At 34.1% G+C, this 27,480-nt stretch overlaps 1 protein-coding gene across 2 annotated transcripts in view; it reads left to right on the top strand.

Annotated features, from left to right (window-relative positions):
- Window positions 1–27,480, top strand: part of LOC129002438 (GTP-binding protein GEM-like) — a 218,923-nt gene that overhangs the window by 156,383 nt on the left and 35,060 nt on the right. Inside the window, exon 1 of one of the 2 annotated variants that reach the window (XM_054430237.1) lies at window positions 25,236–25,617. The exons of the other annotated variant lie outside the window; for it this stretch is intronic. Coding sequence (XP_054286212.1) covers window positions 25,527–25,617 — 91 coding nt within the window. The 5' untranslated portion in view covers window positions 25,236–25,526. Of the gene's footprint in view, window positions 1–25,235; window positions 25,618–27,480 lie in introns of those variants that run through there. 2 annotated transcript variants of the gene reach the window in all.

The raw sequence follows: 27,480 nt of genomic DNA, 5'->3' as shown, positions 1-27,480 counted from the left end.
AAATGATGCATCTGATCAGTAGCAGATTATACGTTTAAGTAAAAGGTGTGTGGTGGTTTTAGTGTGGTGCTAAATTTTAGCGAATTTCCTAAATAGGGCAAAAGCTATTCCGTAGGTCTCATGGTAAGACCTAGACCCATGACCCATTTACTTTTCCGTTTTCAGGTCCCCAGAGGCCAAAAACCTCCTCCGTTCAAATTCATATACATGTTTGCCCGTTAGCACGATAACTCGAGCAAAGGTGATCCGATTTTGATTAAATTTGGTGCAAACGTGTGAACCTACGTTTATTCTAAGGGATTCGCGAATCAACATAATAGGATATGGAAACGATGGTTTATGAGCGGTTTTATAGGGTAATTGGATTTTAACATTTTTTACCCTAAAAACATAGATTTTAGCAACTTCTTTCCACGCCATTTTGTAGAGTTTAAAAAACTATTAATTTAGTATATCAAAGCGATATTATGCGCCTAATGGCTACGGAGAAAACAAAAAAAAATGTAAATTTAAAATTTCCATGTTATTTTTATGGAGACATTTTTAAACTGTTGTAGTTTTCTTGTTTATGAGCATTTTTTGATCAAATTTGCATTCTATCATACTAAACTATTACATTTTATAAAAAAACCTTTTTACCCTCCCTGTAGCAGTAAACCTAAGTACTCAGTTAAACTAAAGCTATTTAAACAGGGAATGGATGTGATATTGGAGACATTTTAGAGTAATCCAATCAGGCAAATGGAAATTTACTTAGTCTGCAGGTTTGCTGTGGCGGGAGTATTTTGTTTACCTCCTACAAAGCTATCAACATTTCAATAAAAACACACCTCAACACCTTCTTTGAATCAGCAAACCTAGGTACTCATTAAAATTAATATTATTTAAATAGGAATTAAATCTGACAATTTTCAGGGAATATTTTAGAAGAAATCCAGCCAGAAAAGGAAATTTATTTAGTCTGCAGCTGCGGCGAGGGTTTCTGTGGTTATACAGTACTGCATGCTATCTACAAAGTGACAAATAACATATGTTTAGTATTCATTTGTTTATGTTGTGTTTGTAAATATTTACAAAACTAATCACAAAGCATATATGATGATTTCTGTAAACAAATTTATTATGTACCCGACTAACTATTATCATCAACCAAATTCTATGTCTAGAAAGGGGTTAAGATTCTAGGGGTAAAATCCGGGGTAAAATTCCGGCCCACACACTCTAGATTTTATAATTTAGTTTGTTATGATTAAATCTAAAGCCAGATGCAAAACCATTACACGGAGTTGGCACAGTTAAGCCTTCGAGGGATATCAGTAGACAAAAATAGACAGGATCAGACGTGTAACATGTGATGTTCCTAAAGAACCATTTACTTCCGAGCAGAAGGATTTGCTCGGAAGTAAAAGGTAATCATTATTAATACGGTTTGAAGGATATGCTTTTACTTTTACCTTTTACTAGAAGCAAATGCTTTTGCTTCATACCTTTTCCTTTTGAGCATATCCTTCTTTTTATTAATACGGCTCATTGAGCCGTATTAATAAAGATGAGGTAAACCTTTTACTTGCGAAAATTCGAGCAAATCCTTCAATCTGTATTAATAAAAACTAAAGCAAAACCTTTTGCTTTAGAAGTAAAAGGTAATCTATAGAAATTTGAGGTTTTGCTCATGACTTGAGTAAATGGTTATTAATAAAACTCACCATTTACTTTTCCTTTGAAGTAAATCCTTCAAAAATGATGCATCTGATCAGTAGCAGATTATACGTTTAAGTAAAAGGTGTGTGGTGGTTTTAGTGTGGTGCTAAATTTCAGCAAATTTCCTAAATAGGGCAAAAGCTATTCCGTAGGTCTCATGGTAAGACCTAGACCCATGACCCATTTACTTTTCCGTTTTCAGGTCCCCAGAGGCCAAAAACCTCCTCCGTTCAAATTCATATACATGTTTGCCCGTTAGCACGATAACTCGAGCAAAGGTGATCCGATTTGGATTAAATTTGGTGCAAACGTGTAAACCTACGTTTATTCTAAGGGATTCGCGAATCAGCATAATAGGATATGGAAACGATGGTTTATGAGCGGTTTTATAGGGTAATTGGATTTTAACATTTTTTACCCTAAAAACATAGATTTTAGCAACTTCTTTCCACGCCATTTTGTAGAGTTTAAAAAAAAACTATTAATTTAGTATATCAAAGCGATATTATGCGCCTAATGGCTACGGAGAAAATAAAAAAAAATGTAAATTTAAAATTTCCATGTTATTTTTATGGAAACATTTTTAAACTGTTTTAGTTTTCTTGTTTATGAGCATTTTTTGATCAAATTTGCATTCTATCATATTAAACTATTACATTTTATAAAAAAAAACCTTTTTACCCTCCCTGTAGCAGTAAACCTAAGTACTCAGTTAAACTAAAGCTATTTAAATAGGGAATGGATGTGATATTGGAGACATTTTAGAGTACATCCAATCAGGCAAATGGAAATTTACTTAGTCTGCAGGTTTGCTGTGGCGGGAGTATTTTGTTTACCTCCTACAAAGCTATCAACATTTCAATAAAAACACACCTCAACACCTTCTTTGAATCAGCAAACCTAGGTACTCATTAAAATTAATATTATTTAAATAGGAAATAAATCTGATAATTTTCAGGGAATATTTTAGAAGAAATCCAGCCAGAAAAGGAAATTTATTTAGTCTGCAGCTGCGGCGAGGGTCTCTGTGGTTATACAGTACTGCATGCTATCTACAAAGTGACAAATAGCATATGTTTAGTATTCATTTGTTTATGTTGTGTTTGTAAATATTTACAAAACTAATCACAAAGCATATATGATGATTTCTATAAACAAATTTATTATGTACCCGACTAACTATTATCATCAACCAAATTCTATGTCTAGAAAGGGGTTAAGATTCTAGGGGTAAAATCCGGGGTAAAATTCCGGCCCACACACTCTAGATTTTATAATTTAGTTTGTTATGATTAAATTTAAAGCCAGATGCAAAACCATTACACGGAGTTGGCACAGTTAAGCCTTCGAGGGATATCAGTAGACAAAAATAGACAGGATCAGACGTGTAACATGTGATGTTCCTAAAGAACCATTTACTTCCGAGCAGAAGGATTTGCTCGGAAGTAAAAGGTAATCATTATTAATACGGTTTGAAGGATATGCTTTTACTTTTACCTTTTACTAGAAGCAAATGCTTTTGCTTCATACCTTTTCCTTTTGAGCATATCCTTCTTTTTATTAATACGGCTCAATATTACTATATAAACTAGATTTTCACACATATTCCATTGCCAAAATCCGTTTTTAAATACATTTTTTACTTTTAACGTTTTGTACTTTGAAATTTTTTTACGATTATTTTCCTTATCTTCAGTTAGTAGGTAATTCTTAAATAATTAATGATGTAAAGGCTTTCATTTGAGCTATTGATCATTAAAATTGGACGAGTTAGAGACGAGCTACCAATCCCAAAAAAATATTAAATTTAACTTTTTATAAAAAAGTTTATATTAAATGATTGATATCTCGGGTTCCTAATACGTTACCAAGTTTTTTCTAGTCTCAAATTACTCAGTAGGGAATTAGCTTTTTTTATTTTATTAGTCACTAAATAATATCTGACTAATTAATAAAAAATAAGTCATGCACCTTAATTTAATATTAAATTATTTGCATTTGAAATTTGTCTTTAGTTAAGTACATAACTTAAGTACCCATATTAAATTTGTCACATTTTATTTAGTGATTAAAAAAAATAACCCAAACATTTACTGAGTAATATGAAACCAGAAAGAACTTGGTGGCGTATTAAGAATTTGAGATATAAATATTTTAATAAAAATTTATTTCTAAAAAGTGAAATTTAATATTTTGTTGGGGTTGGTAACTAGTCTCTAACTCGTCAGATTTTAATGATCAATAGCTCAAATGAAAGCCCTTACATCACTAAATGTTTAAGGCTAGAACGAACTGCAAGCGTTAATATGTACTGGACATATAAGAAAAATAATCTTTAAAAAAATGTTCAAAATACGAAACGTCCTTAAGAAATGTATGCAGGAGAATTTTTGTTTGAATATATCTTTAAAACGAAAAAAAAAAATATTTAAAAACTCATTTTGGCAATGGAATGGGCGTGAAAATCTAGTTTAAAATAATGACTATAATATAATTGTACAATTACCTCGTCACAGCTCCGTAGTTTCCGTATATATTACGGCCGTTTCGGCATCAAAATGCCATCCTCAGATACATACATCCACCGGATTTGGCGTCGTCAAACTTGAAACACACACGTAACACGATAACAAACATTTAAAACATTTAAAACATAAAAAACGAAAGACAGGCCTGTCGCGCACATGATGAGTACGTGTACTGGATGTGTGGAAGCTGACTGGACAACTGCTAGTTCGTTCCAGCCGTTGCGGTATTATCTCTTGGACTTTGATCCCTTGGCTTGCTTCGTTTGATGATGTTATTGAAAATAGTGTGAGATTTAAATTGTAGTTGGTCATTTAGTATGGATTCATCGTTGTTTTTTATTTTATGGGCTTTATAAATCTCATATTCCTCAAGGGTGTCTAGTCTATTTCCATTAATACAGGCGTGCAGAATTTCTAAGCCATTGTCCAAATGAAGTAAGTCGTGATTATTGTCAACCAGGTGTTGTGCGAAAGTGGATTTTTGTTTGTCAGTTTTTCCGTTAGGACCATGTTCTTTGTACCTAATGCTAAAGGAACGTCCTGTTTTTCCAATGTACGTACTCGGACAACTAGCGCATTTTATTTTATATACACCTGATTGGTCAGCTTTATTTTTATTAATCTTAGGTTTTAACTTATTTATAACTTTATTGCTGGTTCTGCACGCCTGTATTAATGGAAATAGACTAGACACCCTTGAGGAATATGAGATTTATAAAGCCCATAAAATAAAAAACAACGATGAATCCATACTAAATGACCAACTACAATTTAAATCTCACACTATTTTCAATAACATCATCAAACGAAGCAAGCCAAGGGATCAAAGTCCAAGAGATAATACCGCAACGGCTGGAACGAACTAGCAGTTGTCCAGTCAGCTTCCACGCTTCCACACATCCAGTACACGTACTCATCATGTGCGCGACAGGCCTGTCTTTCGTTTTTTATGTTTTAAATGTTTTAAATGTTTGTTATCGTGTTACGTGTGTGTTTGACGACGCCAAATCCGGTGGATGTATGTATCTGAGGATGGCATTTTGATGCCGAAACGGCCGTAATATATACGGAAACTACGGAGCTGTGACGAGGTAATTGTACAATTATATTATAGTCATCATTCAGCTCAGGGGCTAAACCATGTCTATTGATTAAAATAATGAGTCACAACATTGCCATTACATTAAAATATACCCCCGCCGCAGCAAACCTGCCGTCTAAGCGAATTTCCATTTGGCTGAATTGACTTTCAATTGGTCTATTTAAATAACATTAGGTTTAACGAGTACCTAGGTTTCCTGCTACAAGGAAACTAATAAATAGTGTGTTTTAAGTAAAATAATTATTGCTTAGTATAAAATGAATATATTTGCCAAGTTTGATCAAAAGATATCCATAAACAAGCAAACTACAACATTTTACAATATTCTCCATAAGAATAACATGGGAATTTTAAATTTAAATTTTTTTTTGTTTTCTCCGTAACCAATAACCGTACAAAAACACTTTGATATACTGAATTGTTTGTTTTTTTAAGCTCTTTAAGAAGGTTTAGAGAAAAATTGGAAAATTTTGTGTTTTGAGGGTCAAAAGTGAGATAAACCAATTTTTACCCCATAAAACCCCCCATAAAATCCTGTTCCCATGGTCCGATCATGCTGGATCGCGAACTCATTCAAGTTTATCCAGCCTTACACCTTCAAACCAAATTTCATCAAAATCGGATAAAAATTACTCAAGTTATCGTGTTCACGGACACATATATATATAAATCTATATATATATATATATATATATATCTATATATATATATATATATATATATATGAAAATTTGAACGAATCGTGTTTTTGGCCTCTGGGGACATCAAAATGAAAAAGTAAATCGGTCCCGGGCCTAAGTCTTACCATGAGACCTACGGTAATAGCTACTTCCCTATAGGGAAATTCGCTAAAATTATTTATATCCAATATGGCCGATCCAAGATGACGGTCAAAATCACGTTCCCTATTGAAATAACACAGTCATTACATTTAAAAAAATATTTATATCCAATAGGGGGATCCAAAATGACGGCCGAAAACACGTTCCCTATCGAAATGAAGAAATGACCACCCAATAAATATCGGTGGTGGTCTGAAGTCAATATCAATGAAAATGCATGTGGATTTTTTATAATTTTTCGAATGTTGAGAAAATCCGTCGTATTAAATCTTGATTCTAGGGGTTTTCCAGTAGACCGATTTTTGGCAATTTTTACTATGTTACTCTGCATACCCAACACTGCAACATAAAACCATAAAACGTTTTCTTCCAATTTTTTTAAGGTAATATTCTATACTTCTCGGACTAATAAAAAAATTGATTTTTGCTTATTCTCTTTATGATTAAAACCGAGGAACTGAATACGTAGGTTTGCTGCAATGGTAACTGCCAAAAAAGGAATTTTTAGTAAACAAATTATTAAAACAGATAATATGAAGCAGAACAAAAAGTCTTATCTATATAGGTTTAATGAAAAATAATATTAATATTTATGCTTATCTATACTATTATATAAAAATCTAATGGTGTCTGTCTGTATGTGTGTTACTAATAGGTACAAAAACTACTGAACCGACTGGGCTTAAGTTTATGCTTATTCTCCATAAGATTAACATTGAGCTATCTTGGCAAGAAAACATACTAAAGTTATTACTTTCAATATCTCTGTAACAAATTGAAGCAGAACAAAGATTCAATAAACTAAATTTTTAGGTTTTTTGTGTTGAATCTAATGGTGAAAAAATTAATTTGAAATTATAACAAACTTTGTACAAAATATTAGAAAAACATATATTTGAGGTAAAAAATCTCATTTTTTAAGCACATAATACCCTGAAAATTCATCTTTGGGTTACTTTGTCTGCCTAGTTTTCATATTTGAGGTTGGAAATATATATTTCTACATGTGTTTGCCAATTTTCGTGGAAATCGGCCAATCCTGGAACTATGAATCGACGAGTTTGCAGTCATCTTGTCGATTTGAGGGCCTCACGGCGGCCATCTTGGAAAAACCCGACTTCCGGTTGTCCGATTTTGGTAGACTTTTTTCCTGGTACTTTCTACACCTATTACTACCAAAAACCGTCAAAAAACCATTTGTTGGAATTTGTTCTATCTCAAGTGCCTATATTTACTCGACTAAACGGTTTTAACGTTCTACATAAACTCAATTCTTGTAATTTTACAGTAATTGTATTCATGGCTCTTAAATTAACTATACAACTTTACAATCAAGAGTGAAAGGCGGAATAGCAGAGGAATGAAATAGGATTTTAATATCCAAGGTGGGGGATGAAAGGGGATAACGTCATGGAATGTCTCGCCTCCATCAGTTACAAACCCTGCAGCACGGCGCGGCGCCTCGGTCAAGCGTTGCGGCCAGTGTTGTCCATGTGTTGTCTCGCCTGCATGTTTTATGACGCAATACAGGTGGTGAAGCCATATTGCCTACTGCGCCCGTGCATTTTACTGCGAGCAGAATATTTCACAATAATGTCCCAGCTTCGTTATTTATTGTCTACTTATGAAATTGTTTAGTTATGAGTAATTTGATTTAATTTGATTGTCCCTCGTGTGACACACAGTTTGATATTGTTCGATTAATAAACGTTTCATACATTTGATTGTTGATTTTAACCGTTGTGTAGGTATTTTATTGAAATGAGCATTTTTACGGTTTTTGTAACGTAACGGTCCAAACGGTCTTGATACTAACACCAACCTAACGTTAATGACATAGTACTGTAAATAGAGTTTACCGAGGTCCCAAAGACACTTTATCTGCACATGTCAGTCAGTGTGTCAGCATTACAACATAGTTAAAAGCCGTTTGTGATTGGTCAGATTAGAACCTCGGGGTCGCCCCACGATCTACTACTAGACCAGATAGCTCCCGAAAGCATAGTTATGTAATACTGTAGCTTAGTGACAAATAGCAACCGGGTCCAAAAATGAATCAAACAAAGCAACATTCAGGTCGAAAGGCGTTCATTTTAAGCTTCCCATAACTCTTTACTCACTAGTGTTGTGATTGAGTAACTAGACTACTCAGGAAACACATAACGCTTATTACTTATATCAGTTATATATTTTTCGTTCTGTACAGGTGAATAAAAATTGCTCTATTTGTTCAGTTTCATTTTTTAAACCTTACAAAGAACTTTACTTCTACCAAACTTTGCATTTACATACTTCAAGTTTTGTGGCGTGTCGCGTGTCGTTATATGGTGTATAATAAACCACGCGTGCCGCGTATCAGAGTGCTGACAAAATTACATCTAGGAAATATTACACGTCATTTCCTTGACAACATAACCAACCCAAAGCGTATAAGTAGGTGGTCAAGTTTATTTTTAGTTAAAATAATTAAGTTACAGTTTATAGGTTTTAGAAGAGAAAGAAATATGTTATCAGTTTTGTCTTTATTGGTTTGATCATTGACTTGTTACTTGTTTGTTTGAAAGTGGTTCTATAATTATATTTTTACATTGCAAAGCTGAAAACCTTTGTAGCTTTATGAGTCTTTCCTTAAGCTTATGAATATTTTAATACAGCATTAGAATACTATTATTACAAAAATATTACCTAACATTAATAAGTACATATTATTATTTTAAAAAAAACTTTGCAAAATATACGTGAAAATTTTAGAATATGTAACAAACATTAAAGATATTTTTCTGCAAAACTATTTTATTTAGGCTCGATATTAAAAAAGTTTTTAAGGTGTCTTACAATGTTAACGGATGATAGTAACAATTTAAACTATTATAGATAAAATCAGTTCCACCCTTGTAGATTCAGTTCCAATAGTTAGAATCTGTAGTCTGACCAAGTAGTCAGTGATGTATCTAATATCTTCTGATTGTTCTAACTGCAATATTAGGTATGAATTGTACCATATCAAATTATGTATACCATACATTTGTCATGAATTTATTAAGATACAATATTAGAAACTTCCTTAGAAATAAGAGACTTCCTTTCAATAGATGGACTAGACAAATGTACCTTAATATAATATGTTTCATCTCTATCGCCATCAAAGACGTGATACAGCATCTTCCTCTGTGGCGTAATTGATAGTAAAGCTTGTATTAAACCTAATTGGCCCTCTCTCCCAACGTGCTTGGCATTGCGTAATGAAATAACAAACACACTCGGTTTAGTTTCTAGTAGTTTGATATGACATTTTAAAATATTGTTCGTGTAATTTAAAAATTTAGTTTAAATTTAACTCAATAGTATATATTTGTAAATATGCTTACATCATTTCATGGACCTTTTAATATTTACTTTTAAGAAAATGTCTTTGATGGTTAATTTTTAGTTCATTTATAATTTTAGAAGTTGTTTACTACAGTAAGACATAACTTGAAGAAATAGTAATAGTTTTATAAACAAAGCTAGAGAAATGCACACGTTAACAACAATATGCTTTCCAAAACGTTATCAATAGTAGTACAAGCCGACGAGGATGATGACAAAAGTTTAGTATCCATTACTGGCGAGACCGGCGTTTTTAATGACACGAACGGGTGAGTAAATTATCGGTGTCCAGAGGGATTATATTTGTTATATACTAAATCTATACTATTGTCCTCCCTTTATAATCAAAGGAAAGGTGCTGAACCAAAATCGCCCTAAGATGCATTCCCTAGGCCGAACGTCAATTTTCTCACAAAATAATCATAGTTAATATAAATTTGGTTAACTATTGTCTAATGGCAACCGACAACATCGACATACTTTTTTCCAAACAATTACACATTTTATTCATTTTTTTCATAAACAAATATCTGCATAAACTACTTTAACAATTTCATTCAGCCAATTTAAGGCCCTAGTGGAGCGAATGTAACTTCCAGAGCCAACAACTGATTTGTTCCCGGTTTTATCGCGGATTTACAACCTCCGTGACCAGTTTTTCTAATGCATCGCTGTATATTGGACTTTGTCAACTCATGGCTTATTGCTTTTATACATGTTTCTTCACGTCAAAGAAAAACAAGCTTAAAAGCTTACTGATACTAATTAATTTTTTTAACACTATTTAGTTCAAATGCTTCTTATATAGTGACATAATTTTGGGTAAAGTAGTTTTAAAATGTTTTATACTGAAGTTTGCCCCGTCAAGGAAGTTATATGATTTTTCGTTTCCACTCCAATCAAAAGTTTGTTTATTGTGGTTATGGCATAGCTGCACAGCTACAATATGATCCATCCATTTTTCAAACATTTCATTTGTTTTAAGGGCTAGGAATAGATCCTTATATTCAAAAAAACTTTTCTCGTCCAACTATATTGACATGATCGCTGCTGTTACCAAATGATATTGATACATCTAGACATTCCATTCTCATGTTAAATTTTTATCCGATAGTCAATGTTATCATCTGAGAATGTATCAACTAAACAAAAGTTGTTTATTAAAATACACAAACCTCACTTTTCTAACTTCTAACTGCTATATCAAATCACTCACACAGAGTTTTGTTGGCAATGACCTTTATTTATGTCTCTCAAGCACAAACTAATCAGAATTCATTACTGGAATGTCAATTTATCAAATATTTGACAGTAAGCATTTCTGGTGATATTTGTGTCACGCATTTTGTCAACAAGGTGACATCTGAATCATTGCTTTTCATTGCGTCACTCTGTTTACAGAACGCGAATAAATTACAGTAGAACGTCAGAATATGACTGATGAATACATAAAACCATTTCAGCAACCCCTTGCCTACCTTGAATGTAATAATTGTTATCAGTTATTATAACTCTGTCATCATTAAGTTGTAAAAAGCTACAAAGTTAAGTGTTATTCATAATCAAATCAGAAACCGAAGTTTGAAAATAATATTCTGTCTACTATGAAGACGTCATTAGCAGTAAACCTATAAACCTGTCACGTTTTAGTATAAATCTGTCAAGTTTTAGTATAAATCTGTCACGTTTTAGTATAAATCTCTCACGTTTTAGTATAAATCTCTCACGTTTTAGTATAAACCCTGCTTTTGTACGTTGCTCACAATTTATAGCATATGTGGATAACCGCATGGTGTGCTGAGCATGATTTTGCAGGTGTGCATTTTAACGAATCCTGATGTAGGCCTATTGTGATGTTTAAAAGACAAAACATATTCTTATTCTTGCCCTTAGTCCAGAGAGTTGTTGTTTTAAATTACTCATGATTTATCCCTACTTCAAACAACATTTTCTAGTGTATTTATACAAAACTACCTTATGTTGCAATAATTATTCAACCTTTAGGAACAGTTCTTTGGATTCCGTTTCGATGTGTAACGAATCTACTGTTAAAATGTTTCATGATTTATGACTACAAATATTCTAAAAACACTAATGTATTGTTTTTATTAACAACCAAAATGAACATTGACCATTAACAACCAAAAGGATTATTGACAATAATCAATAGTTTTGGTTATTTCATCATAATGTATTCATCGTCATGTTTGACGACTCGCCATAATTTATAATTTAAAATAAATAAGAACTAATGGACTATAATGAGACTAATGTGGTATACGGGGATGATAGACCATTTTTATTAATCTAATTGTTTACATGTGTTATAAGCTTCTAACTCCATTATACTCTGCAAGTGTTTTAACCACAATACTTCATAGTCTACAAGAAAGTCCTAAGATAATCACTCTTAGTAAATAAAATCATTAAGGAAACGACATAATTTTAATCAAGTAATATCTATATAACAATCATAGTAGATTATTATAATTTAATTCAGAAAAGTGTGAATGAGTTGTTTCCCCAAATTATTTTATCGATGAAAATCTGTGTACGCGAAAGAAAATGTTTTAAATCAACTTATATTAGAATGGCATAAGAAATATACCTCTAAAGTTGTCACGTTCAGTATGAACCCTGCTTCTGTGTGTTGCTCACAATCAAATTACAGCATTGCCTTCTGACGGAGACATTTAGACTGCGGTACAAACTGAATCTCAAACCTATAACTCAATCTAGAAATTTACCATTTAACCTTGTTTACCTTCCAAGAAGAGGTGTTATAAAATTAAATACATACACAAATGATATTATTTTGATTCAAATAAATCGTAAATACTCATACGCTTACTCTCCTATTTCTTTTTTTACTAGGAATTGTTAATAATTTATTGAATGGATTTACCTGATTCTGTATTTTTGATTTACGGGCTAAGAAATTCTTAACACGTACATTTAAAATCAATGAAATTAATGTATTTTGTATGTTTACCTAAACATTAATGTAGGTCTAAATTTATTTTCAAGTTTATCAAACTCAATTTTTTCATAACCAATCGGTCTAATAAGTATACAATCTTAAATAAACTAAAATAACTTATTAAATTGTAAATTAAGTTTTAAAACTAGATTTAATAATGAATATACATGTATATTAAAATATCCCTTTATTTAATGGACTCATTTGAGATGAATTGAAATTTGAAAACTTTATCAAGTATTATTCAAGCTGTATCAAAGACATGGTTGCTTTAACTTTCAAAATCATTTTTTTATGAAACAAGTCCCTTTAATTACTTAACTTTAAACACTCGACTTTTATGAAAATATTATTACAAACTCCAATCAAAACTAGGTTATTCAGATACATTTTGATATTTTTATGTCCACATTTGAATGTACACATTACACGTTATCACATAAAAATTGCTTCATCCTACGATGGGAAAAATTAAATTGAAAAAGCCGTTTGGACGTGAGAGCACTTAAACGTGGGTCAAATTGGCCAATAACGGGGTAAGAAAACAGTGCAATGTGTTGTGGTACTTAAAATAAACGTCGCAAACGAATTTTCAGCTTAAAATAACGCACGTGATCCAAGAGAGGCGGTATCGTGGTTGGTTCACTGATTCTAAAACTGTTTTGGCGCGAAGCCGAACCCTGTCGGCAGCCCTCCAAAAATACCGCCGGCTAACAGCTGTCATATAGGTAACAGCTGATCTTCACCAATCCTGCCAGTCATGCCAACTGAAGTAAATGGAAAATTTGAGAGAAAAAATAAATTGAAGGAACTGTTACATTGTTGTACATTATTTTATGAATCGTATTTTAATAACTATGCCAGTCAGCTAAATTGGACAAACCTACGAGTATTATTCACTGAATTCATATTCATTTAATAATGCCTCTGATATTAGGTATTGATTTTTTTTATGTAGCTGTACATATTTTGTGTAATGTGCCACATCGTAAGGTACAGTCCCTTGTGTGATTTATAACAGTTAACATTGAGAACAATGTACACGTTGCAATAAATAGCTTTAAAAGATTTTTAACTGAGCATTATTAGGTCCTACATTGCGGTTAGTGAATGAACATTGCCACAAAAAAGTAACAACGACAACTTAACAGAATCTATTAACAAAAAACAGGGTTATTAAAAAATATGGACCCAACATCATGATTTTGTATCTCAAAAAGAAAAAGTATAAATCGGACAGACATAAACTGTACACCATTAAAAAATTAATTTTCAAAGTTTTTTTGCCATAATTCCGTAAACGGCCGAAAAGGTTATCGCAACAATGGGCAGCCGTTTTGTTTTACCATAAGTATTTAGTTAGATGACTATCATGCAACATAAGATTTTCTTTGTGACAGAGTTTGCAAAAACTGAGTCTCCTATTACAGTGCAGCGTGGTTTTCTCATCGAATTTAGTACTGAACCACCGGCCAGAAAAAGCATGACTCGTTGGCTTAGGCACTTTTAAGAGATTTGTGACACAAGATATGCTGTCTCATTTGTGGGACTTACTCAGTAATCGCTTAAATGTATGCCATGCAGCATAGTGGGGACAAATTAAGCATTTGTAATGAGTGTAAATAAAACTTGGAAATGTTCTTTTTCTAATGGTGTAAAACATATTAGTTTCCGATTTTTACTTTTCGAGATACAGTAGTAGTCCCAAAACTGGGTCCATATTTTTTAGTAGCCCCGTAAGACACCACATCAACATCCAAGAAAGAGTACGTGATTAAATCTTTAGTATAAAATCATTGTACCGTGTTTAGAAGAAGCAACTAGTTCTTCCTTTTTGAACTGACGATCTTTTAAATAACACTATGTGTTTGACGTTTCCACTCCATTAGATTTAATGTTTTGCCTGGAGTTACACTTATAAAAACTAGTACACTGCAGCTATAGGAAAATCTTAGAAAATGTTCACACTTATAACTGTAAATTAAATGCATCAATAAGTATACAGTAAAAACTATCGAATCATAAACATATTTGCAGACCCAGTATCGCGATTACCACCTTATTCATGCAAACTTCATCGTGTGGTCATTAATTTGCTAACCATATACGAATGAGGGAATTTCTCTTGATTTTTTCAAAAAACTAACACATAAATATTAATAGTGATAAAACATAAACGGAATTACCCGTAACGGTGGGACATCAAATCCTAATTTGAGTTAAGTAATTACTGATGTAGCAATATCAAGAGATAATGCCTACAGATAATTACGTTATCATGGTTATGGTTAATCATGCGGTGAGGTGATAGTAGTGCTGTATCACCCGGATATATTATGGATTAGGTGATAAAGTTTAATATACTTAATATTCGGGTTACTAACCACCCATATCCATTAAGATTGTGTAGTTGCTATTACGACTAACAAACCAATTACAACGAAAAAGATTATAACAATCACCTTTTAATAATGATTTTTCCGTTAAGTTAAAAAAAACATACATACGATTATTCTCAACGTTCCATGGGACAGTCATTAATTTGTTATTTTATGGAATATGTAAAATACTTAATGAAAATATTATGAAATATAAAATAGCAAACCTATGCTTACTTAACAAAACTGCATTTGTCTAGAGTGAAAACAATAAAGTTTCGCCTATAGGGGCTGATGATGATTGGAGTGTCCAATCGGAATCGATCACCACTTACCATCTTTTATATGTATTTATATGTATGTGAGTAAACAGTATAAGTGTAAATGTAATATTATAAGTGTTATTTCACGTATTTTTTGTGCTTTCAAACAATACAGTTTCATGAGACGTACTGTATGGAACTACACAAGGCTGTGAGCAACGCCCCTATAGTTTCTTTGTTAGATTTTTTGTTTTGTTTTTTTTTGCCTGTTTAGGTTATAAACGATGTATCTTTACTAAATGAAGTAAATGGGTACATTTATTTTTTATTCATCCGTTACGTTTAATAATGCTGCAAAAAGCATAGTCCAACACATTGTGCATAAGCATGCACAGAAATGTTTACTAGAGGATTCCAAAATTTCCAAAATTAATATAACTAGTGGAAATGCTCATCTTCTATAGTAGCATTCTTCAAACGATATTATTCAAAATAATATGAATATGAATATTGCAATATAATAATCAAACAGATTACAACTAGAAATTTTCCACGGAATAAAATAATACTGATGGTCATGATTCAAACAAGTTGTTTTTAGTAAAAATAAAATTGTAACCATTTTTAAAGCTGTAAAATATTAAACATAACAAAATATAGTGGAGGATCATTTTTCAATACCAGATCGAAGGTAAAACAATGTAGGAAAATATTAAACATTTAAGGTTTTTTTTACTACTATATTAATTTATTAGTAAAGGTAAAAATCACACTACTAAGTTCTATTTAAAGCTAGTTAACGATAGCTAAATAACTTCCTCAAGATCAAGATCGACGTGATTACAGGCTAATTCAACAATAAAACGAAATTTCCCTGACGGGGAAAAGCAAGACAGTCAGAGGGGAAATTTCCCTGCCGTAAACACGTCACTCCTGACGTCATCGTTGCCAGCCAATAGCGTCCGAGGACGGCCGCAGCTGCTGAACTATTTGCGGGCCTTTGTTTAATCTATTCGGGGATCTTTGTTTCGCGGGTTGTTTACCTGTTGGTCTCGAACGCAGACGTAACTAACGCCGCTAAATAGCTTAGTTTATACTTCCGGCAAACAAACCGACAAAACAAATAGCACTGAAAGTGTTTTAGTGATTTGTTTGCTTAGAAAACTCAAGGTTGGCTTCCACCACGGGACAGTAATGGAGAAAATTACTCAGTAATTAGTTTAAATGGATTTCCGACTTGGCAAATAAACAACCTTGTTCAATATGACATGTTTGTCTTACGTAAAACGTCATACGGATCATGGAGGGAATTGGTCTTGAACAAATATGACTTTCTCAAAGTTTATTCTGAGATGAAGGATTGGCAAGTTTGGGAGAAAGGGTGGAAGAGAAAGATAAGTGATCTTTCTCGAGAACTTTTCCAAAGAAATTACATGACTTTTGCATATGACTTTTCCTTTTATCTGTTTTAGAAAAACGGTTTATTTATTTTATCCAAAGAAATAAATCAGGTCACGTGACCACGGTTTCATGTTAGACGGGTTTGTTTTGCTCTGTTGCCATTTTTCCGATTTTTCTTTAATACATAACATATTCGAGCAAATTTTCATTGTACTGTGTAGTCGATGGTTTCCCATTCTACTGTTATTATTGCCTGGACTTTCCTTTGCGTGAGTTTTTAATGTGAGAAGTTTTTTAATCATAACCTAATTTCGTTCATTTAACATTTGGCTAATATTTAGTGAACCCATACCGGTCACACTACCCAACTTCCACGTCAACATTTGATTACCGAAGCGCCACTGTACAGAGGCCAGACGCCACCTATACAGGATACGCGCAACCACCCCTATCCTTGAGAACATAACAACGCTATCTAGGAGCGATTACGCAAGTTTGCAACGCCCGCAATATTAGTGATACTTTCCGCTTGACAGTTGAGTACTGCGTGAAGGTGTTCCAATTATGGAAGGCGCTATCCAAAACAATGTACTAAACTAAAACTAAATAATATAAATTAAATAAAATGAAAACAAGAAACGGAATGCGTTTTTTAAATGAAGGGACAAAAGAACTGTTAAATGGCTTAAAAACGAATATTATCAATGAAGAAGTAATAGATATCGCCATAGATCTTCATGCTCAGTTAAGAATACTGGCAGAGAAATATGAAGAGGAAGCTATTGCTGAAATTTTACCAAATTTAGTGATACTCTTAAATAAATATGACACTTGCTTAAATCAAAACCACGACCTTGTTAGCAACATACAAAACTTAACAGAAGACTTCAAACATTTGGAAAAACAATATCTTGAAGAGAAGGAGAAGAGAAAACTAGCTCTGGAAACGTCAATCAGCAACGAAGACCTTCTAGAAAATGAATTAAGTAATTATAAAGCTGAGGTGATAACACTACGGAAAATCAAATGCAGCTTAGAAGAGAAGCTACGTCGGAATGAGGACAGGGTTACGCACGCCAGTACACAAACAGTTACGGTTGAGCTAATACCCGAGACACCTGGACGTAAAGCCATTAGTGAAGTTAACAATAATACAATTCACCACTCTTCAAACACAAAATGTTCACTGTGTAAAGCTACACAAGAAAACACTGACCAGTTAATGACAAATATTAATAGATTGAATGAGGATAGAGACTGTTTGCATAAAAAACTAAAGGAATTCGAACTCAGGTTGAGGGATAAACAAGATGAATATGACTATATATTAACTCGACTTGAAGAAGATGACATAAGGAAAACTCGTGACAATTCAAAACTAATTACTATAGAAAATACACCGACACCTTTACGCCGTCCCCTTGAAAAGAATTCGGCAGAGAACAAACAGGTGCGGCCAACTACGATTAAAATCCCATTAAAAAAGACCAAAACAAGTAAACCTAAGGTGTTAAAACTACTTGAAACAAATGAAAGGCGAATAGGAAGAAAAAACATGCAAGACAAACATTGGTATAAAATGACGGACACTGATATTAACACAGTACTCAAGACTCTACACCTGATACCGGACAATCTGTTACTGCTACCACCTGCGGTAAGCCACCTAATTAAAACCCAGGATGATTTGGAAGTCTTGAGAGAAACATGCAACGGCCTTAAACTGAATGAATATGACTTTGTTGCCTGTGTTGTAAATGGAAGGCAAAATGAAGCAGAGGAAGGAGGGGATCATTGGTCTCTCTTGGTTACTAATAAGCAAGAAAGTCAGAACAACCAGGATATCTCCTACCACTGGAACTCTGCGGGCGGTATAAACACCTCTGAAGCGAAGCGCTTGGCTGTAAAACTGAGCAACTTTATGTCCAACGGAGATGGCGATGTCGGTAATGGCAGCAACATAAGTAACGAGGTTCGTCTTGTGAATGTCCCGTGTCGACAGCAGAGCGGCGGAGTCGAGTGTGGCGCATATGCAGTGCATAACGCCGAACTAGTATGCTCCCTTGTGGCTAACAACTTGCCCCTGTTCGATAAGGATTTTTTCATGAGGGACTTCTCCGTTGATGATATTTATAGTAAAATTAGAACACCGGACTTGAGTTCCACTTTGGCCAATAATACGCAAGAGATTACAAATAATAATAAAATTTTCTTAATAGGAGATAGTCACGCAAGGGATATGGCAGACAAACTGCAAAATATGGTGGGCAAGGATACTGATGTAACAGCGAGCTGCTACCCCGGAGCGAATATGTGCTTCGTGCTTGATCGACTAGAAGATCAAATCCAGCGTCGGTTTGTAGCGGCTGGAGACTATGTGGTTATAGTTGGTGGCACCAACAACACCAGCCCCGCGCACTACGCACAGGTGACGGACCGCCTCCGTGGTATCAAATCTTCAACTCAGGCGACTATCATCCTTACTGAGCTACCTTACCTTCCCAATCTAACAAAATGTCAAACTGAACAAATATCCGATTGCAACAAACTACTTGCCACGTTATCATTACAGATTAATGTACCTTATCTATTTTTCTCACACGCCTTGCACTCTAAACATTTTACAAGGAACGGGTCACATTTAAATCATCATGGAAAACACATAGTGTGTGGAAAGATTTGTACATGGATGAAATATCTAATTAAAAGTGATACGAATTTGGGAAAAGACAAAAGTATTGCAACAAGTGCTTTAACCCGTCTGTCGCAACAGCAGCTGGACGTCGTTGACAATAAAACCTCTAACTTTCGATCGGCTAATATTGAGGTTGTAAATGGAAGGATGGAGAATGCCATAAAGAAGTTTAGAAGTGACAAATTTACAGCCTTTGTACACTGCATATCCTCAGATTTTGATGAGCCCCGACGGATGAGTGCTGGCGTTGCGGTGGCCTTTAAAAAATCGTTTGGCAAACCCTTAGTCTCGCATCGCACCAACTCTCACCTTACCTGTCAAACCGAAGATGGATCAGTTGTATATGGCCTATTGACCAAAGCAAGGTACAACGGAAAACCTACGGTGAATGACTACAACACGGCTTTCCTACAGCTCGTAGAAGATTTTCAGAAGAGGAAATTGAAGCGGCTGATTTGTCCACCACTTGGATGTGTCCGTGACAATATTCCTCTACACACTTTCATATCGAATTTGATACAATTCCAAGAGTCTACGGCAGCTACAATCAAGATCATAACATATGAAGAGCGTTCTACGCGTTCGGTAAGAAATGGACTAGAATTTCTCGACTTTGTAAGCCAGATGAAGAATTTGATTCAGAAGAAAGCTGCTTACAAACCCCATAGTCAAGATGTTGATCTTTCTCCCATATTCTCTTCGTCCGAATTAAGCAGTGGATCCACACCAAGAGCAGGGATGAGCACTAGCCAGAATTCGCCACAGTCGACAGTCCTACCTTCAAATGCAGCATCACATGGAAACTCTAGGGAAGCTGTGCCTGTGGACCGTCACCGAGACCCAGCGAATCTTCAGAAAATAAGTGCCAGTGAAGTGCCTACGACCGCATCAGTGTCCAAGAATGTAAATGGCTCTCTGTCAGATATGTGTGTGCACGGTGTGGCGTCTGGAAATAATCATAATCATAGATTAAGTTATTCACTGCTCAGCCCGCTCATGCCAACTTTAAACTAAAGCACAATGACAAAAAAAGTAGTTTTGCTCCTCAGAACAACTTAAGATCTTTTAACTTAAACTACAAAAACAACGTAAAAACTAAAAATACAAAGATATTTCCGGAAAACTGTGATGGTTTAAAGAGCAGCACAAAAACCAAAGTAAATTATAAAAAAACTGACGATAAAATAAATAAAGGTGACAAATGTTTGAGATTTATGCATACCAATTTACAGTCCATCAGAAACAAAGTAGATGAGCTTGGTTTATTGTTGGATGAGTTTGCGTGTAGTGTGGTATTAGTTAACGAGCACTGGTGTTGTAATGAAGAGATAATGTTTTATACACCCCAAGGGTTTAAGCTGGCCGATGCTTATTGTAGAAATAATGATCCACACGGAGGCTCAGCAATTTTTATTCTCAAACATCTCAAATGTAACAAAATCGATGTATCTCACCTAACACAAGTAGGATTAATGGAAGCAGTTTGTATTGAGCTTATAGATTATAAGGTGGTAGTTATATCATTGTACAGAAATCCGAGTTCCGATGTTAATAGCTTCTTAAGTTTACTAGATGCTTTACTTGATTATGTGTGTAAGAAAAAAACTAATTATCGATTGATTTTGGGGGGTGACTTCAACATTGATATACTTAAAGAGAATGTTACCAGTAATATGTTTCTCAATATACTTAAGTCATTCAATTTGTACTGTATAAATAGGGAGCCTTCCAGAAACCTGAGTTGTCTAGATAACATAGCCACTAATTGTCATAAATCTCAATTTAAACAAGGAATTTGGCCCCATACTATTTCCGATCACTCAATTATTTGGTTTGAATTAATAACACAAAATCCCCTAAAATGCAAGTTAGATGAAATTTCCTATAGAAATCTAAAACAGATCAATTTGTTTGCAAGCTCTTTGGCCAACACTGAATGGGATGAATTGTTTTGTACTCATGATGTAAACCTAGCGTTTAAATTATTTCTGGATAAACTCCTTTTATTGTATAATTTTTATTGCCCTAGAATAACAAAAAAATGTGTACCGGGAAGTCAAAGAGTCTCAAAGCCGTGGTTTGATAGCAGTCTGAAAGAACAGAGAAACACTGTAATTTTATTAAATGACTTGTTAAAAATACCCAAGTATAGAAACGATAAGTTGAAAGCATTTTATCTTAATTTTAAGAAACGATACAGGTCAGCTATCATTGAGGCTAAAATCAAATACAACGATAGTTTTGTCAGTAATGCGCCAAATAAATGCGCTGCCGCTTGGCGGCTCATAAAATTTGAATCCAACATTAACAAAACACAGAAGCTCGAGTCCCCAATTTCAGCCCAAGAGTTTAATGATCACTTCATTAAGATCGGTAGAAGAGTGGCCGAAAAAGTTAATTCATCCAATTGCAATAGTGACTTTGTCAACTTTCTTCAAAAAGTAAAGCCGGTGACCAAAGAGTTCCACCTTCAGCCAATAGATAACCGGTCATTGCTATCAATTGTAAGATTATTAAAAACCTCCCGATCCGAAGATATATTTGGTTTGTCAAATAATGTCGTAAAGGAAATCATCCCTTTCATTTTAGAACCATTAGTCTATCTCACAAACTTGTCTATTTTTTCAGGTACATTTCCCCATAGCCTAAAATTTTCCAAAACACACCCAATTCATAAAAAGGGAGACAGAACAGTTATTGATAATTTTAGGCCAATTTCTATAATTCCAATCTTTTCAAAGATAATTGAACATCATGTGAAATCTCAACTCTACAGTCATCTTGATAAGCACGAAATTCTGAGCCCAGCTCAATTTGGTTTCAGACCTGGTCTTTCAACAATACAGGCAGTTGACAAATTAATTTCTGAGGTATTAAAATCTTTTGAAGACAAAAAATATCTTAACGTAGCTTTAATGGATCTCAGTAAAGCTTTTGATAGTACATCACACCAAATTATTTTGCATAAATTAAAATTTTATGGAGTCCAAAAAAATGAGCTAAATTTCTTCAATACTTATCTATGTGGCAGATTCCAACAAGTGGTTGTTGGGCAGGACTCATCTGAGTTTGAGGAAATTCTAGCGGGAGTCCCTCAAGGGTCAGTGTTGGGGCCTATTCTGTTTCTCTTAATGATTAACGACTTACCTAGTAACCTATCTTGCCAATCACTCTTATATGCCGATGATACCACTTTATTTTCCTCAAGTTGTAGTTTTACTGAGTCTGAAGCCACAGTCAACAACGCAATTACTTTGTCTTCTAATTGGTTTAATGCAAACTCTCTTACCTTAAATCATGATAAAACTGAGCGGATTTGCTTTTCGCTAAAACACTTAGAAGGTTCAAATATCCCGTCAACAGTGAAACTTTTAGGCATACATTTGGATGCAAAGCTTACCTGGCAACAACACACTACGCATGTTGTCTCTAAGATCTCCCGAGTCTGCTTTTTGTTGAGAAGACTTAAGAGTTGCGTCTCGGATAATATGCTCATTACTGCTTATTATAGTTTCTTCCACTCTCATCTTCTGTATGGAAACATTCTGTGGGGTAATAGCGCTGGAGCCAGAAAGGTTTTCTCATGGCAGAAAAAAGCACTGAGAATAATTTTTGAAATACCACGCAGAACGACCAGCAAACCTTTTTTTAGCAAACACAGAATAATGACTCTACCGTGTATATTTATTTTTCAAAATTTGCTATTTGTTAAAGAAAATCTTTCATCATTCCCAAAACGTAATGAATTTCACAGTTATAATACTAGAACAAGTAACCACCTAGATATTCCGATAGTAAGATTATCAAAATCAACTAATAGTCACAAATTCCTCCAAATACAGCTCTTTAATAAGCTACCTGTATCGTTTCAAGAGCTTAGCTTTAATAAATTTAAAAATAAATTGGCTGTTTGGCTTCTTGACAGAAGTTTTTTTTTCAGTAAAAGAATTTTTAGAATACCAAATACCTAATATATAGTTCATTGTTTTTTCCCTTTTCAATTCATGCTGTAACTTATTTTCTTTCAACACAATTGACCTAATCCATAGAAAGTTTGTATTTATTTTGACGTTGTCTATTGTACTTTTGTTTGTATTTAATGACAATAAAGATATTCTTATTCTTATTCTTATTCTTATTCTTATTCTTATTCTTAAATGTAAGATTTTTTCCAATATATCTTATGAGTATGATGTTGGTGATTGTTAAAATGTCAGCTAATTCTATCTCTAGGCTATCGTTGAAAGGTGTGTGCTTACACCTATGTATTTTTCAGACTGAGTCAGATCCTCGCGATCCTGAGTCAGAGACCATGAATCGCGGGTAAAATTAAACATTATTTGACCCATAAACCAGATCTTGGCTTTGCATCCAAGCCAAGAGTTATTATTTTATATATTTTAGCAAGAAAAAATATTATTTTTTATATTTATTAAATTTATATTTCAAGGAGGATTTATTTTACGGGACACCCTGTAAGGGATGATTTCTATTTTTGTATTCCATCACCTAAATCTATTTAACTATTTATCTATTTATCTTTTGATCTATTTATCTATTTATCTATTTATCTATTTATCTATTTATCTATTTATCTATTTACCTAACTTTGCCTGACTAAATAAATCTTTTTTCATTTCATTTATTTAAGTGGCCTTAAGTTTTAGAATATAAAGGTGCACACGTCTATAACTTGTTTTTATAAAGATAAAATGTAGGTTACTTCGGTTTAATACAGTTAATTATATTTTCCCTCCGTATTAATGTACTTGTTATAGTAATACTAGCTGACCCCGCGAACTTCGTATCGCCTAAGTTATAGGTTTCCCCTAAGACAGACCGATGGAAAGAAAGTACCGTTACGTTTAATTTTCAAGATGATCTCGTTCGCATCGCTCAATCACGTCCTGGTTGAAGTTCGTTCGCTACGCTCACTCACCTTTGGGTTGGAGCTCGTTCGCTACGCTCACTCACCTTTAGGTTGGAGCTCGTTCGCTGCGCTCACTTGCCTTTAGGTTAGCTCGTTCGCTACGCTCACTCGCCTCCAGGTTGAAGTTCGTTCGCTACGCTCACTCACCTTTTGGTTGCAAATTAGCTGTTGTCATAAATGTAAAAGAAATAATAGTGCTGCACCCTGTTGGTAATCCTTGTAACTTTAATGCCATTGAACATCATAGAACAGAACCAACTTGTTTAATTGAAACAGCTGTTAAGATTCATTAATTCCATTTCTCATAAGGTTAACATGGGAAACTCCAGAGCCACTGGGGCGGAGCCCTTTTAAGAATTTCGAAACGGGAAATAGTTTACTTCCTATTCGCATACCTACAGAATTTACACACCAAATTGCATAACGATCGGTGAAGTCGTTCCGGAGGAGTTTGCAGACAAACACTGTGACACGAGAATTTTATATATTAGATGTTGGGGTAAACTGGCCAATTTTCAATCAAACCACACATCGTTTTTTACTATTTTAAGTTATATTTTTCTAAAACACTCCAAAACATCAATCAACATCGTACACTTCCAGATCATTGTTTCCACACACAACATACACTTACTATTTAAACGTACAGTATATACAAACTGAACGTGGTCGGTATGTAGTTGGGTTTTGGTAAGTGTTGATTTTACCTCTTGCAAAAAAAACTTCTTCTCTAGTGTTATCGATTTTCTCATTCAAATACAGTACAGTAATCACAAATACAAAATGTAAACATTATTATTCTGAAAAGTTTGACATCATTTTCCTATAAATGATTTAAGCACAATTTTAAACATAACACAATCATTACCTCGATCTCATATCCACCTACTGACATTTAGGTTAGAGGTTTAAACGTGATCTTGCATCAAAACGGAACCGCCTAAGTGCTGTAGAAGTGTATAAATACCTTCCCGACAGGCGGGCTGGCGCTAGATCAAAAGTGACAGAAGGGGGTAAACATGTTTCAACTCGTCATTGATGACGTAGATCTCTCTGAGGTGGTACCATCCTGAACGGTTCAGTGGGCAGTGAGATCTCACGAAAGCTGGTAGGGGGTGGGACATAGTCATTGTTGTGCGCCATTGTTGTGACGTCACTACCACGTCATTAATGTGACCTAACTGGCAAACGTGTTGGTGCCTTCATTGTTGCGACGTCACTAGTGTACTCTGATTGTTGTGACCTTATTGGTGACACCACTGAGTGATGTTGCGACATTGTTGCCACTAGCACTAGTGATCAGTGATCAGTGGTGGTTCAGTGAGTCAGTGGTCGACATGTCATCTGTATGTTCTTTACAAGTTGAGATCCAGACTGAGGCACTAATGACTCCTTCAAGACTACGGAGGATGTCTTGCATTCCAGCAGGTATTTGATGGAAACTAACTTCTAGGGGTGGCTTAAAAGTTAACGGTAGGTTTGGCCTGGTTCATAAAAATGGTAGAAGAATTCTTTAAACCTGAGATTTGGTACGGTATTTTATTTAAAACTATCGCAGTTATAATTTATCCATGTGTAACACTTTTTTAGCTCAATACAGGGGCATTTTGAAGTTGAGAAAATTTAACACCTTTTAACAAAGGTGTTCTAAACACTTCATGATTTAGTGGATATGCCGAAAATTGAGCCTGTCACTCCCTCGCCGAACTTTGAGACGTTAAACATTAAACTTGCAACACAACTTACTTATTTAATATACCTTTAGTGTTCATTTATGCAACCCTTTGAAAATAATTCACTGCTTATAAAGTTGGCAAAATGACAACGAATTGTTTATAATGACTGAACTAAATTGCACACTACTAACCTGAAGCATTGGTTGAAATTACCCTTAGTTAGAAGTGGTCTAGTTGTTCAACCGCTCACTCAACAGGTAAATTGTTTTTTGTAGTCGTTTTACTTATTACAATTCCAAAACTAATTTTGAGAATTTGTTGAAAAATATGAACTTTAAGGAAATTCAATAGAAATCGAGGTGCGTAAATATAAAACTGAGGTACAATTTTGTGGACGTGTATACATCAAATATCATATTCTGTATTCATTAAATATCACAACTTCCTAAATTATCGTTATGCTAAAAAATCGGAAAACATTTTTATATGTATAACTGTGTCATATTTTATCAGCATTACACAAGGTATTTTCCAAAAATCCATCGTCAATCGCGTCTTCACAGGTTCACTACTACTGTATAGCTGTCACACTCTTCTGGTAGTGGAGTCCCTCTACACTTGGTAGTGACTCGGTAAATTCAACAATATCGCCACAAAATATGAATAAACATTCATCAATACAGTCTAAGTTATAGAACACATACGGTCACTTTGACCGACAGTAGGGTGACGGTACAGAACACACCCGGTAAATCTGAGCAACCAACGAAACAAAAAACGTACACCCCAGGCGCTCCTCTGGGTAAAACTTGTCGATATTCTACCAGAGGGTCAGGGAGGGGTAGGGAGGTAGGTATTTCAAGAGATAGGCACAAAAAATAATCAGTGTTGCCAATATCAAAGCGTAAAAATTCCCATCGATCAGATTGTCTGATGTGTACTTAGTGTTAACCTAACATACTATAGTAGCTGAACGAGCATATGTACGACCTAATCCATTGTTTACTAAGCTGTAAATCCATACTACATTATAAACATGTGACGCAGGATCAAAACGTTGTCTTCAATCAGTATTTTACTGCTTTAGCAGGCGGCGCTGCTGAATCAACAACCCGGTTGCATGAGAAAAGTTATTCTATAAAATCTCGAAATTTAAAGAATCTCTGTCCATTTTATTGTTTTAAATAAGGTAAATGCATAGAAAAGTTTGTTTTTAGTTATTGTAAAATTAATTTTAAGAATAGTGTGTAAAATAAAACCCTACTTATTTTCGTTTATTAAAATGAGTAATTTTATTTATTGCTTAAATATTTCATTTATCAAAATTTTGCCTGTGCTTCCTTTGTTCATTATACTATGTAAAACATCCTCATGTATTCAAACTATTCAGTTATTTACTATTATTTCATTCTTAGGATAAGGTTCCGTTTAGTTTTTTAGTGGTTAATATTAGGCTGGTTATTATAATCCTTTAATCTCTCACTCAAGTTATTGTACACGTATAGTAAGGTGTTCCCTTATGATATTACCTATTCTAACCCATGTAAAAGTATTTAACGATTTAAGCCAACATCTCTAATAGGTTAAGGATATACAAAATAAATAAAATATTATT

The sequence above is a fragment of the Macrosteles quadrilineatus genome, unplaced genomic scaffold, assembly GCF_028750875.1.
Source record: "Macrosteles quadrilineatus isolate MER2022 unplaced genomic scaffold, UCM_ALF_1.0 Scaffold_9__3_contigs__length_116548681, whole genome shotgun sequence".
NCBI classification, from domain to species: Eukaryota; Metazoa; Arthropoda; class Insecta; order Hemiptera; family Cicadellidae; genus Macrosteles; species Macrosteles quadrilineatus.
This window is presented reverse-complemented; position numbering and strand designations above follow the sequence as displayed.